The sequence below is a fragment of the Schistocerca americana genome, chromosome 6, assembly GCF_021461395.2.
Source record: "Schistocerca americana isolate TAMUIC-IGC-003095 chromosome 6, iqSchAmer2.1, whole genome shotgun sequence".
NCBI lineage: Eukaryota > Metazoa > Arthropoda > Insecta > Orthoptera > Acrididae > Schistocerca > Schistocerca americana.
This window is the reverse complement of record NC_060124.1, coordinates 524,826,940-524,847,287: the sequence shown is the minus strand read 5'-3', so window position 1 is coordinate 524,847,287 and position 20,348 is coordinate 524,826,940. Positions and strand designations below refer to the sequence as shown.

General features: G+C 46.7%; 1 protein-coding gene across 1 annotated transcript in view; it reads right to left on the bottom strand.

The window, feature by feature from the left end:
* The window catches only part of LOC124620264 (hornerin-like), a 163,724-nt gene that overhangs the window by 88,587 nt on the left and 54,789 nt on the right, over positions 1-20,348 (bottom strand). Inside the window, exon 3 of the mRNA XM_047146931.1 lies at positions 17,342-20,085. Coding sequence (XP_047002887.1) covers positions 17,342-20,085 — 2,744 coding nt within the window. The remainder of the gene's footprint in view (positions 1-17,341; positions 20,086-20,348) is intronic.

The following is a 20,348-nucleotide window of genomic DNA, read 5'->3' as shown; positions in this document are numbered from 1 at the left end:
GGGTCTTCAACGGAGTAGACTTCTGAGTGGGACAGTGGACACACTGGGAGCCATCATGAGACCATTTAGCACTGGGCAACAGTCGTACCAACTCGCCAGGAATCTGCCTCCGTGCTGAGACCGTTACTCCTCGCCTTGGCGTGCAACTGCTGAGCTGAACGGACAGACGTCAGCTAGACTCAAACACACACAGTTGAATGAGCAACAGCCAAGCATGGTGCAGAAGAAAGACGAGTTGTAAACATTGTGAATAAACTCCAACTAATGTTTTACTGGTGTCGAAGATGCTTCACAGGTTCCCAACAGCTGTACTGACTTCCTGCAAGAGTCTCTACTCACCCCCTCTGTAGCCGTATAGTCACAGTGATGATCGATTGAAAGATCTAGTTGTTCAATTAACTCAGGTATTTGAACCCAAAAAAGGTAAGGGGCCTTGTCATGGCACTGGTTGGCACAAGCCACTGCTGCCATGACCACCTCAATTACAGGAAGTATCTATATTAGTATTTTTCCAACGTAGCTTGCCCCTGTTTTATTACGACCAGCCGGTCAGCAACCAGCAGTGTTACAGAGATTTGGGATGCATTAAGACACGACACATGGGACATGTACACGTAAACATGGCTAAACCTTGGGCACATAAGTGCTAGCTGCCACATAACTGGGAGAAGATACTGAGACTGGTCACTGTGGAGAAGGCTACCTAGACGTGGCTTTGAGAAGCACTGCCACGTTCGTCGTCTTCTGGACTGATGGTCTAACATCAGTTCCAATAGTATGAGGGTCAAACTAGGACCTTTCTAGCGACCAAACCGTTTAGTGTCCCCTGTCACCAGACAGATGTAGAGCCGAGGTTCACTCTCAGAACGCCATCGTTTCCGTCGTCAGTCACTGCTGAAACAGGCTGCCAGCACACCCAGCTGAAGACATAGCGACGATGGTCTGCATCAACAGCAACTGACCAGGTCCAGCGCCGGCCGGAGGACGTCCCAAGGTCGCGCCACTTCAGCGGATACGACCCACTACTGCTGAGTACCGTGGGTACTAGGACAATGATAGTGTGGTGTCACCGCCAGACACCACACTTTCTAGGTGGTAGCCTTTAAATCGGCCGCGGTCCGTTAGTATACGTCGGACTCGCGTGTCGCCACTGTCAGTGATTGCAGACCGAGCGCCGCCACACGGCAGGTCTAGGAGAGACATCCTAGCACTCGCCCCAGTTGTACAGCCGACTTTGCTAGCGGTGGTTCACTGACAGATTACGTTTTCATTTGCCGAGACGATAGTTAGCATAGCCTTCAGCTACGTCATTTGCTACGACCTAGCAAGGCGCCATTGTCATTTGCTATTTATCTTGTGATGCATGTACCGTCAGACCGATGTTCAATTATGGATTAAAGTTAAGCATTCCAACAGATGCGTACTATTTTTGCTAGTCTCATATCCCTGACCTGTTCCAGACCTCACGTCATCTTGCGTGAGCTTAAACGCGTGCCTTTCGGCTACCCGTCATTGTGGATTGGCTGTCTTGCCAGTCCACAACAGATAGATTTACTATTGCGTGATGGAAGTTATTTTTCCTCCTGATGTTCTAACTGTGGACGTAACTATTCTTTCCGAGCAGTGATATTTAGAATTAATTTTATGACTAACATACGTAATGTTGACGAGCGTTTAAAATTTAACTCCTTTATGAGCAGTCCACAAATTTATTGCGGATGCACGTCACATATTCGATGTAGAGCAATAAATATGTTCTAATTGAAGCGTTAATCCAGAAAATTGTGCCATAAGACCAATTTAAGAAGAACAGAAACCACAATTTTGATGCTTCCAAAGCTAGATATTATGCTAAGAGCAGAAGTTACAAGTAAGTTCTTTGAGCAGCTCAGTGCTAGGTTCCGGTAGAAATCATTACTTACCCAAAAAATTGGCAATCTCATGTCCTATTTACTGTCTCCAGTTTATAAGATCTATCAGTAGCGCATTTTTAAAATGTGACTACGCCTATTCAGGCTGTTTTAGTTTTATTTCTAGACCATGCCCTCGTAGACATATTATAGAATCAGGTTTATCTTCTGAAGAAGGCTCAAATACTTGGGCTGAAACCTAGGTTGGTTTCATTACCGGATTCGAGGCTGATAGTTTCTTATATATTAGATTATCCCGATTGCTGACGGGGCTGCAATGTTGGAAATATCAAGGTCTATCAGTAGTTGGCGGTCAGTATGTTGCCCGTAACTGAATACACTGTCTTTCTACAAGATAATGGGTATTTTCAGGTAAGTATTGAAAAATTCTTTGAAAACTATTACTAACATTTTATTCTGTTGCTTTCTCACTACCAGGATTAATTCTAACGCTTGTGTCATCTGCAGAAAGTACTAACTCTGCTTCATGGATGTTGGTGGAAGGCAATTCACAATCGTTAGGAATACTTGCCGATACAAAAACAGGAATGCATGTTAGACTGATTTTTCCGCAGCCATGGGGAAATCTGAAATTTCTGCCAAAAGATTTAAGACAGGAGCTACCAGATGAGACAATGAGGACAACAATGTAGATGAAATGCTTTTATCCATTGAGCTTACTTCAGAAATTCTGATAACATAGAAAAAGACAGTTATTACTGACACGGGCCCGAAGTGATGTCGGGGTCGGTCAGTCTGGGAATATGGAGCGTAGGCTGTTCTATCCTTAAGCGTAAAGCTCGGCAATGAACCTCTACTCATATCTTTGAGACCCGCTCTGACGCTCCCAACACTAGTACTCCGGCTGTGCATGTTCCTTGGAGGAGTCGCTCTGGAGATGGTAGCGCATTTTGCCAGTAGAGATGCAGTAGCAGCAGACTAGGACGGGCAGAACAGCTCAGCGAGTTCGAAACTGGACTAGTCATTCGATGTCACCTGAATAATAAGCTCATCAATGATGTTCCTACCTTCCTAAGTCTACTGAGGTCGACTGTTGGTGATTGGATTGTTTTTGCTATGGGAGTGAAACTCAAGGAGGGAAACTAAAACCAGAAGGAAATCTTAGAAAAGTGCTATTGAAAGGGTGTTTATCCCAAAAAAGAACCTCAAATAACCGATGTCATCTCAATAACACTCAAACTCAAGGACGCGATCGGCTAGGCGCGCGTCACCAAAAGGGAAGACGTAAGAGGCGACAGCAGTTAACGGGCGCGTAGCGGATTAAAATAGGGGCGCTGAAGTAGAAGACGTCTCACTGTCCACGATTGAGAGCAATGGGGACAAAGCGTGGAAGGATCGCCACTTGAAAGATGTCGATTGCTAAAAGGACAGTGTCCAATCCGGAGTCTAGTTAAAATTACTTCCTTCCGACGACGCGGTCGGGAGGAAGAGGACCAAGCGCAGGGAAGAGGTTTTATGTCCCATAACTTCTTATCCTGAAGTGCCGACCAATGTGTGTGCCATAAAAAAGCAACACGACGACATAAAACACTCAGTAGATCGGCAAAGGGAACCTTGCGAACAGCGGGCCGAGAAAGAGATACAGTAGACTTTGCCGCTGAATGGGCTGCCCCGTTTTCTCGTATACCAACATTCCCTGGGATCCAGAGAAATGCTACAGAGATCCAGAGAAATGCCACAGAGATGCCCTCCAAAGTGGAGCATGTGGAGGCAGTCCTGAGTCTGGTGTACCAGAGGGTGGGCATGATAAAGAGCTTCGAGGTAGAGAAGAGAGCTCAACGAATTCGAGCATATAATATACAGGCTCCACTGATGGCGACGGATATGTTGGACAGCTTGGAGAACAGCGTAATGCTCCGCAGTAAAAACCGAACATTGGTCAGGAAGCAGAAATCTGATAGGGGTGTCGTCAATAATATAGGCACTCCAGACACCAAAGATGGCCTTGGAACCAACAGTATAAATAAATGTGGGATCCTCCATTCGTACACATACAGCAACAAATGCCCTACGATAAACTACAAGATGGGGGCTCCTGTTCTTGGGAACCTGACTAAGATCACGTAGGAAGCAGGTTCGAGGGCGAAGCCAATGTACCTTCATTTTTCATGAATGTTCCAGGAAATTTGAAGGAAAGTGAATGTAGGAGGTGACAGAAGCGGACTCCTGGTGGTAGTAGAGAGGAAGGGCTGCCTGCATACCCTAAATCCAAGGAGGCATCGAAGGAAATAGCATGGGTTGGATGAGCAGCCATGGAAGACGTTACTAGCTTAACGACTAAGGCAGCTTGCCGATTGGACAGCGGAGGTTCAGCAGTCTCAGCGTAAAGGCTGTCCACAGGTCTGGTATAAAAAGCTCCAGACGCTAAACGCAATCCACAGTGGTGGACAGAATCTAGACACCGAGGAATAGACGGCGGTGTGGAGGAGTAAACCGTGCTTCCATAGTCCAATTTCGAGCGCACTAAGGCGCAATATAAGATGATTAACACTCGCTCCGCTCCCCAGAAGGTACCACTCAGAACACGGAGGATGCTGAGGGATCGCAGACAGTGAGCCGAAATATATGAAACGTGGGAAGACCAGCACAGTTTTCTATCAAACATAGGTCCCAAGAATTTGGCGACGTTCGCAAACGGAAGGTCAACAGCGCCTAGACGAATGGAAGGCGGATAAAACTCCGCACGACGCCAAAAATTTACACAGACGGTCTTACTGGGAGAAAATCGGAAAACGGTTTCGATGCTGCATAAGGGGAGGCGATCGAGACATCTTGAAGACGTCGGTAAAGAAGGCTGGTCCGTTGAGAGCTGTAGGAGATTATAAAATCGTCGACAAAGAGGGAGCCCGAGACATTGGGAAGGAGACAATCCATGTAATGTGATTGTGAAGTGGAAATACAAACTAGCAGTTGCTAATATCGCTCTGAATTTTACCATTCTTAGTAAATTAATTGTGCTGCTCATTTTCTATGGACTTTGGAAAGAATAACGTAATTGATGTGTGCTTTGAGATTCTGTTCACCCAATGTCAATCAGCCAGACGAACTTAATAATGTGCTTACGTCATTGAATTTATCTATAACCACTGTTCTGCGTTAGTATCTTTCTTTCGGCACTTCCAATACTTTGTCTCTCTATTCGACACAGTCAGTAGTGCAGAGAAGCACAGGCTACGTAACTAATTTGCCAAGAAGTCGTAGGCTTAATACGGAGTGTTTCAGAAAGATTTTAACTAACATCGAAACACGAAACAAAAGCTGCGCTTTATTCTGTGCAGGGATTATACTAGTATATGATAGACTAGGGCAGATAGCTATACGTCTCGCAAAGCTAGATTGACGCCTTATGTCGTGTTTCAGTGGTATTAGATTTTAATATTGTCTCTCTGTCTGTGTGTGTGTGTGTGTGTGTGTGTGTCTCTCATAAGACATTACTTAAACATTACATTGCAGTGTGGTAATTCAGTATGTCTCATTGTTAAACGCACAAAGACTGCCAAAAACGCAGTACCGACAATACAGAAGTAACTTCTGACTAATTGTAGAGTTTCATGAAATTTCTGTACTATGAAGATAAGACTGTTTCATGTTAACATACCTGAAAGAGACGTGGAATCCATTTATGAGATTGTGAGTCCAGCTGAGCCAAGACCTAACCGGACAGGGAATGCGAAACTACATAGTGCACAAATGGACAGCAAAATGAAGTGGGAGATTGCTGTGCTGTGCTTTCAATCATACTGTTGAAAATTTTGGTAATATGCAAGCACTAAATATATGTGAACATCAAGGTCGCTGGATTGAGTCTTGCAATATCTCCCACTAACAGTGAGGTGCACTGTGTTTTTTATAAAGTAGATCTATATAAAATCGATGTGTATTATATTTAGTTGCAATCATCTATCAGCTGTGTGGGACTCGCAGGGATACATGCAGAATCTGACAGATCCGGTTACCTTAATTATATGCTGAAGGAGCAACGTATTTATGTAAGGATCAGAAGAAAATCCAACCACACATGGGTATTGGGGCAAGGCCAGTTCTGGCGCCCTCTGCATTGTTGCAAGATGAAGCCAAGATGGCGGTGATGACGTCAGCCAAGTTGTGATGTGTAGATTTGGCAACAGTGCATGACATCATCCAAGATTGTGGCTGTGAAGTCATCCAAGATTGAGGATTTTGGAGGGAAGATAGGTCAATTGGGCAACCTCCACTAACCTATCCCACCCAACACACCCCACCCCTCCTCCAGCAAAATGGCGGGAAGTTTTAATTCCAACAGGATAATGCATCACACCACAGTATTCTCTACTAATCTGGACTACCTCCACTAATGTAAGTCACCAGACTGCCACCTTCTCCAGGGATTCTTGGGAAAACGACTCAACCAGTGCTTGACGTAAGTCTATATTGCAGACAGTGTCTTTACCATGTGATCTAGACTCCAACTGACATTGTACACAGTACAGCCTCCAGAGGGTGCTGTCATCCCTCTTGTGACAATCCAAGTGGTCTGGAGGGGGAAAATGGCGCCAAAATGACCCAGCCTGTGCCGTGTTGCTGGAGAGAGTAAGGAAGGAGTGTATTTTATTTATTTTGGAAAAATTTATTTAGGGATGGAGTAGATCACACTGATACAAAACACATGCTTGGGGTCATGACACACAGCCCACAGATCTGTAAACTACTACTAAATAATGCTCTGCAGACAAGCAAACAACTCCTAATTTACCAAAATAATTTCAGTACAAACATGCAGACTGCTCCTAAATAATGCAGTACACTTGAGTAGACACACTCAGTACTCTTACAAAGTCCAAATAACGCATAGCACAGCCCACAGACCTGCTCCCAAAATAATGCAACAGACACACAAACAACGTACGCAGACACTGCCTGTCGCACCCTGTCCATTAGCAGGAGGGTACCGCAGGCGCTCCCAGAAGTTTGGATGCATCAACACCACGTGCCGAGTGATGCACTGATGCCCGTTTGGGTCCCGCATGCATGAGGTGGCGACATCCTTTTCATATTCCTCTCTAAATACCCTTTCACCTAGGCACTGTTGCTGATGTGACCGGATGGGAGCAAATAACTATTTACAGAGTGCAGACGCTCCAAGGTGGGCCTCTACCTGCAGTTCAGCGAAGAGCTAATTGCCGGGCGATGCTACAGAAACCCATTTCACAATAGCACAAGCTGCTTTCTCCCAAGCGATTCTAATGGACCATGGGAGACGTGTGGCTGACACATCGCTGTGTGTAGCTACATACCATTGCAAGTGCATCTAGTAACGTTTTCAGTATTATACTCAAGCCACATGGATATCTAAAATAATAACTAAGTCTAACTCTAAGTAATTGTATAGTGTCCCAGAAATACTGCGTGCACTTTTGTAGGAGTTTTCGTGATTTTTTTTTGTTTTGGTTTTAGGGCGAAAAACTGCTATGGTCATTAGCGCCCAGGTTTTCGTGATGTGTCAGCTTGCTTGCATGCATGGAAATTCTTGCCATAACACTATCTGTTTACAAAACACGTGTGTGTGTGTGTGTGTGTGTGTGTGTGTGTGTGTGTGTGTGTGTGTGTGTGTGTGTGTGTGTGTGTGTGTGTGTGTGTGTGTGTGTGAGAGAGAGAGAGAGAGAGAGAGAGAGAGAGAGAGAGAGAGAGAGAGAGAGAGAACGAATTAAGGCAGCAGTTTCCGACATGTGGTCTACAAGTCACTGTCACGAACTCTGTAAACAGCACATCTGTCAGGCAAATGTATAAATGGGGATTGCAGTCCCTCACAAGCACCTATCGCTTACTTCGTTATGATGCTGAAATCTTACAACAGTGTTAGAAATATGATTCACTTGTGGTTATGATCCAACGCAGGTATGTGGTTGACTGGGAGGACTTTATTACAAATCATATGCATCATTTCTAGACATCTCAAAAGCTGGTGTACATGTCTTACGACCTCAATCAGCTCACCATCTACTGCTATTTGTGATCTTCTCAGTCAGTCATCGCCTATAACTCAGTGGTTATAGCGCAGAACCTCTGATATGGTATCGCGACAGAATACGTTACACATACTGGAGAAATATCTAGCTGCAGTGGCATGAGGGATTCACAAATACCTGTTACATACCACGTTCCTTAGCTGAATCACTGCCAAAATTCAGCGGTTTTATCACGAGGCTGCATCGTGGGCTACGTGTAATTGGAGTGCTGGTATGATAATACACACTCCAGTGATCACCGTCTCGGTATTTGTCCGGAAAAACCACCTCATTCAGAGGTAATGTCATATCTAGATTTATAAAGCAAGTATAGCTCTTAACATCGATAATGATGTGCACCTGTGGAAGCAAGGCCGCTTGTGACAGTAACATACAGTATTTCTTGCAATCGGGTTTTTTTAACATCTGGCCGATTACGTGGTAGCACCAGCAAGTAAAAGTTATGAGACATGGCCACCCAACACTAGGATGGGTTTACTTTCACTCCAATTGATTTTCTCTCACTATTATTTCGTATCGTAGGCAATCATTTATTGGCGAAGTATTATATTTAGTAGTAGTAGTAGTAGGGGATGCGTGATAGGTTCACCTTAAGCATCAGGCTTATAAAGTATGTGTTTGTGTTCCGACATGTGCAGAAAGGAAGGTATGGATTTGACGTGGGATACTGTGATAGAGGGAAGAGTAAAGTGATAACGATGGTACAGGTATTTCTATTTCCAGATTGGTTTGAAGAACATTCTGTGCAATTCGATCGATGATTTGGCTATCCAAATAGCCTAAATTGAATCCCATTGAACATTTATGAGACATAATCGAGACGTTAATTCGTGCCCCAAACCCTGCACTTTCGGTATTATGGACAACTATAGAGGCAGCATTGCTCAATATTAGCGGCTGCACTACGCCGGGCAAAGGAGGTCCAACACGTCATTAGGAGATGTGCCATGTCTTGTCACCTCTGTGTAGTGGCTCGTTACGTGAAAAATCTGTGCTCGTTTCTGAACGGAGGTACTTCCACAACGATTTTTCCAGGGGTTCTTTTTTCTCGTGAAATGATATAAATTTCTGCCATAATGTAAAGGCCTATTTGACGCTGTCGCAAGGCCTTTCAATCGAAACCATTGTCATCCATTCACAGACAGCTCATTAAAAAGCCTCAAAATTTATTTACAGTGGAAATATATACCCATCATTTCATCTGTATCATTCAGTTAATCTCTAAGAGTTACACAAGCGTCCAGTTCTTGCTAGAATCCATCAAATGTGTGGATGGGACGGAGGGATGGAAGAGACATCAAAATTGAGTAACTTATTGGTCTGCAAAGTGATTTTACTGTTTCCTTTTTTATTTGCCTTCAGGACAGCAAAGACACTGATTCTCACTAAAATAGGCGGACCTGGCTAAAGAGAAGCGAATTCTATGTGTGGAAAGAGGAACGTGAAGTGGGAACCACTAAAAGTTGGGCCAAATGACACAGCTTGTCAAAGCTCTGAATAGGAATTCAAATACTTCCTAGGCTTTCCCTAACTGTGTGAGGTAAAGTCCAAAGCTGCTGACTGTGGGATCACAGATAAAGAAAATAATGCAGGGTGTATTTACGATACTTCGCTCATTGTCGAGTGTCGTTCAACTGAGCCTTCAATCGTAACATTTAATTGTAAGTACAGCTGTAGCGCAACTTTACGCTAACCAGTGGCGCCAAGTTATTGGGGGGGGGGGGGGGGGGGGGGGGGCAAGGTACTTTGTGCCCCCCCAATAGTTTAAAAGTAGGGGCCTCGCCCCCCCCCCCCCCCCAATATTCAAACATGCATTTCTTACCGCTCTCCCCCCTTCCTCAGCCTTAACTGGGAACTTTGTTGAAACTTTTATACACATTTTTGCTTAATAGGATGTAACGATTATTTAGGGAAAAATACCGATTTTACGAGCTATTGCGTATTACTTTCTGCTACTGCTCCCACCCCTGCATATGAAGAAGTGTCGTGACGGGGTTTGTCCCCTGCATCTGTACTATTCTCACACTTTTACTGTACGGAGGTATGCGGGGAACGTAAGTTCACCATGAGCTCGCAGCGCTTTGGCTGCTAGGACGAGCTCCACTTCCTTGTAAAGAAACTAATGAGCAATAGTGACGCCGAATTTGATGGCGATCGCTAGAAGGACTAGGTAACGTTAAAGACTCTTCGTTCGTTTTTGTAAATTCTATTGACAATCACTAGGTACAACACCACACAAAATCAGCACCACACAAAATCAGCACCGGCTCCTGGGATTTTGCCGCCCGGCGCGGACGTGTCAACCGCCATCCCCCTCCCTTTTTCGACATAGTCAACTTTTCCCACAATATATTTAATACATTACGCCTTATTTTCACATATCACACTCATTCGTCTCTTTGTTGTGAATATGTCTTTAAGATCAAAGCAGCAGTGAGTGATACGTTTACAGTGCAATACATTTTAAGCCATTTTTGTTGGAGGAAACGTTTCTTTCGTAAATCTGAGCACACTGTTTCTGTACCATAGCTAATTTTCAATAAGACCCTTGATTTTATGAATAATTTGCGTTTCCAATTTACTCTCACATTCCTTCATTTACGCAAGATGGATTTGCGCCCCCAAAAACCTGCCGCCCTGGGCGATGGCACGGTTCGTTAAAACTCTGTCCTATAAGGTGGGCCGTAAGATACTTGGCAATGTCTTCAGTTTTGTCCAACTATACAGAACTTCAGGAATTTTTTCTAAATGTTTCAAGAAACGACAATTCAGACACTGGGGCCAAAGCAAGCGGCTTTTTGATTAATATGCAGACATGTGATTTCTTTTTCATGTTATCACCTTTGGGAAAACAGTTAGGTCACATTGATACCGTAAACACAGCACTACAGAGGAAATCTCTACACTTAGAGGCGGCCAACAAGAGGATTTCCACTCTTGTAACTTCTATTAAATTTATGAGAAACAATTTTGAATCATTCGGGGGTGAAGTAACTTCAAAATGTCAAGATATGGATGTTGATTCCCAAAATTACCCGCTAGAAGAAAAGTTCCTAAGAAATACGATGACTCCAATTCATGTGTAGAAACATTCACTCAAGTATGTGACAAATATAGAAGATAAACAATGGATACATCCACCAGCTTCTTGGAATCATGGTTCAAAACTCAATCATTCAGTCATGTTTGTAAATCAAATTGAACAATTTCTTCTTGGTGATAAACATTCATTCGATATTTTATCTTTCTACGAATCAGATATAGACAAAGAACGCTTGCTTCTCCACCGAAGCATATTTCATGAGATTATCCGAAGTAGTGATTCTGCGAATATTAGTTCGTTGGATGACATAGCGAAATACCGAAAACAGGAAAACCACCTGTTTGACGTACTGCCTGAACTAGTGAAATTCAAACGTGTAGTGCTGACGATTCCGGTAACGTCCTGCACCGCTAAGTGATCGTTTTCTTGTCTGCGGAGGGTGAAAACTTATCTTCGTTCTGTAATGAGGCAGGATCGTCGTAATGCGAGCGCCCTTCTCAACGCCCATAGAGAAGAGTCGATAAAACTCGACCTTGATGCCATATGCGAGTTCATATGAGGAATGATCTGAGGAGTACATTTGCCATCAAAAATTAAGGCATGTTTCTTCAACTTCATTTATATATGTACTGTACCACTACTGACCTATACTCCGACTGAAATGACATTGTGATTGACGTTTCAGCGAGTCGAGGGGTAGGGGCTAGTCGCCAGCCAATCGTAGTTTGCATGATTTTCAGCTGTTTGCATGATTTTCAGCTGTTTGCATTTTTCATTACCCTCACAATATTTTTTGTTTCTTGGAAGTTATGTCATAACTCGAAAGGGAAAGCATGTGTGCATAATACACCTCTCTGCTTCAGAACTTGTGTTGTTCCATGTAATTCTCATTGCATAGGTCATTTTAGATAGCTTAGAATTTAATAATGTGATGTGGGAATTCCATTTCAGATTGTCTTGTAAGTGAACAAAGCAATTTTGTTTCAGTGACAATTTTTTGGTTTTCGAAAGAAATATTTGGTTTTAATGGATTTTTAATTTTGCTGTGTGTGGAATTGTATAGTGGCGGCTTTTTTTCTTTTTTTTTTTAAGGGTAAATCAGTAGCTTATTCCTCACAAACCACTCAAATCTGTTCATTTGTGACTTCAGCATACAGCCTAAGAGCTTTTCTATTTCCACCTTCAATCAATACACTGGTGTCATCTGCAAATGGGATTGGTTTGGAGTGTCGACGAACATGTAGATGGAAACGGGAAGTTACCTGTCAAATGTAGTACCTAATAAAATGATTCTTGGCTCCCCTCAAAAAAAAAAATAAAATAAAATAAAATAAAAAAATAAATAAATTTCAAGTCTGCGCCTCTGACACTAGCACAGGCAAGTTTCAGTTAATGAAAGGACTAGGCCACAATTATCAAACAAGATTACAATGTAACTCTGAGAAAGTTTCATTCCTTGGAACTTGTTAAAAAGAAAAGCACAGAGCATAGAATTTTAAGAGAAAGTTCCTCATAAAACCATTACTCTAAATATAGAAATCTCTAAAACAAATTCAAGCTGACAAGTGAATGACTTTAGAGCTAACTTCTGCAATAGTTCAACACAGGATCATTAAACAAAATTGAAGAAACTCGTGGTTTTAAACTTAAGCCACCACTCACGCAACTACAAATGCATCAATAGATAATGGTTATAAATGTAGGCGTGTACTTTAAGCACGATTACACTGCTTTCCTCTCATTACACATGAACTGCCGCTCTTGGTACGAGCCCTTTTACTCTCCAACAATCAACAGACCCAGCTCGCCCGTCTCCTCAGGCAGGTCGTTGCACACACGGAAGAGAACACGAAGTAACAAGACAAGCTTCTAAAACACAAGCAGATGGTGTTAATTCAACAAGCCTCAATAACATGCTCATATGTGCTTTAGGGAATACAGGGCAGACAATAGCGACAGTTTAAGCTATGGCCTGGAAAACTTCAAGCAACCAATTGGTCCAGTAAACAAAATAAAAAATTAACCACATTTGATAAACCATCAAAATAAGGGCATTTCACTACTAAGGAAATCGTTCAGGACTGGCAGATGGCAATACCCATAGCACAGATTTAAGTAGCTGACGAGAATTTCTAATGAGGCAACAAGAGGCAGCAATACATTAAATGACGTTGTTACCACAGTTCATGGGCTGAAATTTTGCTCACCAATAGAAAAAAAAGAAAATCTATCCATTGTTCCAATGCCGTCGTGAGCAGAATCAAGGCTGTCCACTGAGAGTTCCGTCAACTAATGAACGTCGGAATCACCAACGCTAGTACTAACGGCCTCAGTTCAACGCGTTGCCAGCTTATACTGACACCCAGTGTGCTTCCCAACACAGTGCATGCGTAACTCACGCCTCCTAGCTGCTCCGCGTTCACTCTCTCTTCCCGGCCTGTGGTGGGAATGATACACGTTTCCCATTAACGGCAGGAGCTGTCAGAATGGATAGGTCTGTTGGAGTGTAGGAATGTAGATGAATTATCTGTTGTCCTCTAGACGACCGAATAGCGAACTAATACTTAGTATGTGTTGGACAGCTTTCGTGATCAAGTGAAAATTTGAGAAGTATGTAGGTGAGTTTGCATTGGATGGTTATTCCCTCCCATGTAAATTGTTCAGTTGATAGTTTCTTCACATTTCCCGTCTTGATTTAGTTGAGAGAGATCGATTGTGGCGTGTGCATCTAGCATGTGGAAGACACGTTTGCCGGTTCTCTAGACATGAGAACTACCTTAGTTGACCTTGTAAATCATAGAGATGATTTGGAATCTGTTAAATCACCGACGTCAGTATTCACAAGTGGAAGTATCTATTTCCTCAATTTGTTTAGAGTTCTCATGTAAAGGTCTTCGCAGACGGGATGAGTTTCTAGTTACTCAGTGGTCAGGTTTGTTGAGAAATAATTCCCAGTCTGCATCTTCAGATTTATGTTGCATGAGCGATCAGTAGGCTACTCCTGTGTGCGGACCATGTGGAAATATATTTGTTCTTGTCATCCCCGAGTATGGAGATGGGTATAGAAAAAAGCAAGCAGGGAAGCAGGTCTACACAATGTGTGTGTGTCTAGAGGGTTCAAATGGCTCTGCGCACTATGGGACTTCACCTCTGAAGTCATCAGTCCCCTAGAAATTAGAACTACTTAAACCTAACTAACCTAAACACATCACACACATCCATGCCTGAGACAGGATTCGAACCTGCGATCATAGTGGTCACACAGTTCGAGACTGAAGAGCCTAGAACCACTCGGTCAAAACAGCCAGCTGTCTAGGGGGAACCATCCTGAATTTGTATAACCGTTCCGACTTTGGCCCGCTGACAGTGCTCTGATCACATGTCGGGAGTGGATGACTGCCAACCTCGCAGGGAACTACCTATTGCCACAAGTGTATCTATGGTGCTATCTGTCTTCATGGTAACTGTGCAAATGATGTAAAAGGGGCACTTTTGGTATGGTGTAGGATACGAATTGTATGTTTACTACATCGTCATGGTAAATGGTACATGGTACATGGTGATATAGGGCTGGGTTGGAGATCAGATTCACGCTCTAATATTCAAGCTCCTGTCCTCAGTGGGAGGGCAGTGTAACTGAATAAGAGTCCCTCTGTACTTGAAGGATACATAGGGCACATTGCAAGGTTTAGTTGTTGTTGGAATATGGCGATCAGTGTAAAATAGTTTTCTGCCACTGAAAGTCTTGTTTGCAGAAAGGAAAAGACAAGGTGGACGGTGCTTCCACACCAATGGCATCAGTAATTTGGAGGGTACATTCAATGAGAGCCAATCATAATCACCCATTCATTCACAAGACATCCTTTGTGCAGGGATATAAGAGTTTCTAAATAGTGCTGAGAACGTTTGTGCATGTTGAAAGCAGGAAGGGTAACACGTGATGGATGGGGTGCCATGTTAGGGCCGCTAGGAAGACTGCATTCGACGTTATTCTGCGCTGTTTTCGTAAACATGTTCGGTTAGGGCAAGAATTTCCGTGCATACAAGCTGAGACATCACAAAAACTCTTACAAAAGCGCACATTAAGTATTTCTGGGACACTACGCAATTTGCCAGAGTTCGACTTTGTTATTGTTTTAGATTTCCAGTGGCTACAGTGTAACATTGAGAACATTGCTAGATGCACTTTCGATGGTATGTAGCTACACGCAGCGATGCATCAGCCATATGGCACACATGGTCCATTAGAATTGCTATGGAGAAAGCAGCTTGTGCTATTCTGGAACGGATTTCTGGGGCGTCACTCGGCAGTTAGCTCTTTGCTGGACTGCAGGTAGAGGGAGCATTCACGCCAGCAACTGCGAACACATGTGCGCATGGCCTACCTTGGAGCATCTGCTCTCTGTAAAAAGGTCTCTGCTCCCGTCCTGTCACTTCAGGAACAGTGCCAAGGTTAACACGTATTTCAAGAGGAATATGAAAGGGATGTCGTCACCTCATACATGTGGGAACTGAGTGGGCATCTGTGCATCACTTTGAGGGGGAGGGGTGTCTGTGCATCCTGACTTCTGGTAACATGTGCAGTACCCTCCTGCACAGTCCAATGGACAGGGGGCGACGGGCGGTGTCTGCGTACAGTTGTTTGTGTGTCTGTTGCATTATTTTGGAAGCATGTCTGTATGCTGCATTACGCATTATTTGGACAGTGTGCAAGTACTGAGCATGTCTATCCATCAGTGTACTGCATTATTTAGGAACAGTCTGCATGTCTGTACTAAAATTATTTTGATACATCAGGAGTTGAGTGTGTTCAGAGTGATATTTAGGAGTAGTTTACAGGTCTGTGGACTGTGTTTCATGACCCCAAGCATGTGTTTTGTATCAGTGTGATATACTCCATCCCTAAATAAATTGTTCTAAAATAAATAAAGTACACTCCTTCCTTACTCTATCCAGCAACCCGGTGCAGGCTGAGTCGTTTTCCCACAACTTTCCCCCACATGAGAATGCCATCTTAGGTTACATCACACAATGGATGGCAACACCCTCTGGTGGCAGTACTGTGTACTAGGTCCAGACCTCGTGGTTAACAGACTGACGCCATCTTTGATAACTGTACTTGCATCATCAGCTGACATGACTGCGACCTTGGATTACATCACAGAATGGATGACAGCACCCTCTGGTAGTGCTACAGTGTACTATGTCAGTTCGGCTCAGGACCTTGTGGCGAACAGACTAGATGGTGATAGTGCCTCTAATTGTTTAAGTAAAGACTTACGTCCAACACTGGTCGAATCCCTGGGGGAAGGTGGCGTTTAGGTGACATTAGTGGAGATTACCTTTCTTTCCCACCATTTTCTTAGGTTGGTAGAGTAACTATGGTGTGATGTATTATCCTGTTGGAATTTGAACATCCCTCCATTTTTCTAGGGGAGAGGGAGGGAGGGAGTTAGCTTAGTGGAGGTTGCCCAATTGATATCTTCCCGCCAAAATCCGCCATATTGGATGACGTCATGAGCTGTTGCCAAGAGTGCACATAGCAATCTTTGATACATCTGGCAACAATGCAGAGTGCGCCAGAAACTGCCTGGCCCCAATATGTCGACTTTTTTAAAAGAGAACAGGGTGACACTTTTAGGTTTTGGCTTAGCATGCACTAGCCAGTGGCTGCAAAACGGAAATGACTGAAATATTTACAATGAGAGAGGCATCATCGGTCCCTGTTAAAGAAACATCATAGAAGTTCATTTAAGTCGCCATCATTGACCTCTGTGTAGCACTGTGCTCTAATTATGAAACTACAACACAGCCAACAATTTTAATCAGCTAACAAGATTGAAACCAATTCAGGCTTTGCTGCAGAGTTTAGCTCTGTTTGCAATTGCAGAAGGAAGTTCTGCTTAACAAAGAAAATTTCATGCACTTCTAGAAGCATACACCAAGCATTCAGTTATCTATTGAGCCTCAGTAGCTCCACAGATTAGTGTGACAGCACAGTTCCAAAGTTCAAACCACAATTGGTATTAGGGTTATTTATCATTTATCGCTTCCTTCACCTGTGATAATTATTAGTGAATGTTAAAACTGATAATCTGCAACTTTGCTTGGAGACCATGTGAAACTGTAAGCCCCACTATAATTGGGTAAGTCAGTTCAGTGGCTGGAGCAATGCAAGAACACTCAACAAATCCACAGATAGTGAAATGCTGGTGTTCAACAGATCACCTGGTAGAGCACTGACTTACCTCCACCACTAACTAGTTTCAATTTTATGTGAACATGAGGGAACCAATAACACTGCTGTAGTATTTGGGAAGGGAGCTACAGCGAGGAACCTGTCATTCATTTAACTGACTTACCTTATTCGCAGTGGTGCAGCACTGAGGGGGCGCGCTATTTGATGTTGTCCTGCAATGTATCCCAAGTGCAAATGTGTTGCCTCAACTCTGCTGGAATGCTGTGCCCACTCTGGGCCCAGTGGAGGTCCAGCTTGTGGCGGAGCATACTGGCCCAGTGGAGGTCCAGCAGGTTTGCCCGGCAGGTAGCCGCCGCCGCCATGTGAATGTCCATAAGGTTTGTCCGGCAAGTAGCTGGCACCGCCGCCATGCCAATGTCCATGAGGTTTGCCCGGCAGGTAGCCTCCGCCGCCATGCCAATGTCCATGAGGTTTGCCCGGCAGGTAGCCGCCGCCGCCGCCGCCGCCATCATGCCAATGTCCATGAGGTTTGCCCGGCAGGTAGCCGCCGCCGCCGCCATGCCAATGTCCATGAGGTTTGCCCGACAGGTAGCCGCCGCCGCCGCCATGCCAATGTCCATGAGGTTTGCCCGACAGGTAGCCGCCGCCGCCGCCATGCCAATGTCCATGAGGTTTGCCCGACAGGTAGCCGTCGCCGCCATGCCAATGTCCATGAGGTTTGCCCGACAGGTAGCCGTCGCCGCCATGCCAATGTCCATGAGGTTTGCCCGACAGGTAGCCGTCGCCGCCATGCCAATGTCCATGAGGTTTGCCCGACAGGTAGCCGTCGCCGCCATGCCAATGTCCATGAGGTTTGCCCGACAGGTAGCCGCCGCCGCCATGCCAATGTCCATGAGGTTTGCCCGACAGGTAGCCGCCGCCTCCATGCCAATATCCATGAGGTTTGCCCGGCAGGTAGCCGCCGCCGCCATGCGAATGTGCATGAGGTATGCCCGGGAGGTAGCCGCCGCCGCCATGCGAATGTGCATGAGGCATGCCCGGCAGGTAGCCGCCGCCGCCATGCGAATGTGCATGAGGCATGCCCGGCAGGTAGCCGCCGCCGCCATGCGAATGTGCATGAGGCATGCCCGGCAGGTAGCCGCCGCCGCCATGCGAATGTCCATGAGGCATGCCCGGCAGGTAGCCGCCGCCGCCGCCGCCGCCGCCATGCGAAGGTCCAGGGGGTTTGCCCGGCAGGTAGCCGCCGCCGCCGCCGCCATGCGAAGGTCCAGGGGGTTTGCCCGGCAGGTAGCCGCCGCCGCCGCCATGCGAAGGTCCAGGGGGTTTGCCCGGCAGGTAGCCGCCGCCGCCGCCATGCGAAGGTCCAGGGGGTTTGCCCGGCAGGTAGCCGCCGCCGCCGCCGCCATGCGAAGGTCCAGGGGGTTTGCCCGACAGGTAGCCGCCGCCGCCGCCGCCGCCATGCGAAGGTCCAGGGGGTTTGCCCGACAGGTAGCCGCCGCCGCCACCGCCATGCGAAGGTCCAGGGGGTTTGCCCGGCAGGTAGCCGCCGCCGCCGCCGCCATGCGAAGGTCCAGGGGGTTTGCCCGACAGGTAGCCGCCGCCGCCACCGCCATGCGAAGGTCCAGGGGGTTTGCCCGACAGGTAGCCGCCGCCGCCACCGCCATGCGAAGGTCCAGGGGGTTTGCCCGACAGGTAGCCGCCGCCGCCGCCATGCGAAGGTCCAGGGGGTTTGCCCGACAGGTAGCCGCCGCCGCCGCCATGCGAAGGTCCAGGGGGTTTGCCCGACAGGTAGCCGCCGCCGCCGCCGCCGCCGCCGCCGCCGCCATGCGAAGTTCCAGGGGGTTTGCCCGATACGTAGCCGCCGCCGCCGCCGCCGCCGCCATGCGAAGGTCCAGGGGGTTTGCCCGACAGGTAGCCGCCGCCGCCGCCGCCGCTGCCGCCGCCGCCGCCGCCGCCATGCGAAGGTCCAGGGGGTTTGCCCGACAGGTAGCCGCCGCTGCCGCCGCTGCCGCCGCCATGCGAAGGTCCAGGGGGTTTGCCCGACAGGTAGCCGCCGCTGCCGCCGCCATGCGAAGGTCCAGGGGGTTTGCCCGACAGGTAGCCGCCGCTGCCGCCGCCATGCGAAGGTCCAGGGGGTTTGCCCGACAGGTAGCCGCCGCCGCCGCCGCCATGCGAAGGTCCAGTGGGTTTGCCCGGCAGGTAGCCGCCGCCGCCGCCGCCATGCGAAGGTCCAGGAGGTTTGCCCGGGAGGTAGCCGCCGCCGCCGCCGCCGCCGCCGCCGCCGCCGCCGCCGCCGTGCGAAGGTCCAGGAGGTTTGCCCCGGAGGTAGCCGCTGCCGCCGCCGCCATGCAAAGGTCCAGGTGGTTTGCCCCGGAGGTAGCCGCTGCCGCCGCCGCCATGCGAAGGTCCAGGTGGTTTGCCCCGGAGGTAGCCGCCACCGCCGACGCCGCCATGCGAATGTCCAGGCTTGCCCGGCAGGTAGCCACCACTATACAAAGGTCCAGGTTTGTCCGGCTGGTAGCTGCCACCATGCGGAGGTCCAGGTTTGCCAGGCAGGTAGTCGCCACAATGCGGAGGTCCAGGTTTGCCCGGCAGGTAGTCGCCACAATGCGGAGGTCCAGGTTTGCCCGGCAGGTAGTCGCCACAATGCGGAGGTCCAGGTTTGCCCGGCAGGTAGTCGCCACCATACGAAGGTCTAGGTTTGCCCGGCAGGTAGTCGCCACCATACGAAGGTCCAGGTTTTCCCGGCAGGTAGTCGCCACCATACGAAGGTCCAGGTTTGACCGGCAGGTAGCCACCATGTGAAGCTCCAGGTTGTGGATGCAGGTATGGGGCTTGCCAAGCTCCTTGTTGTGCATGCAGGTGTGGGCCCTGCGAAGCTCCAGATTGCGCTTGCTGGTCAATTTCCTGGAAAATACCATGGTTATACTGTAATCTTAAGGACTATGTTATCCAATTATACTGCAATTTGTTTATTTCCACTAGTCCATTTCGCTTATACGAACCAGTATCCGAAATTTGATAGACTGAGCCAGAATTACTTCTGTAGTTCCTATCCAACAAAGCAATTACTTTGGAACAGCCCTGTGATAGTAAGCAACTTATTTCTCAGAATTTCTTTATCAGATGGTATCTGTAAACTGACTTTCATCATGGAACAGACAAGTCAC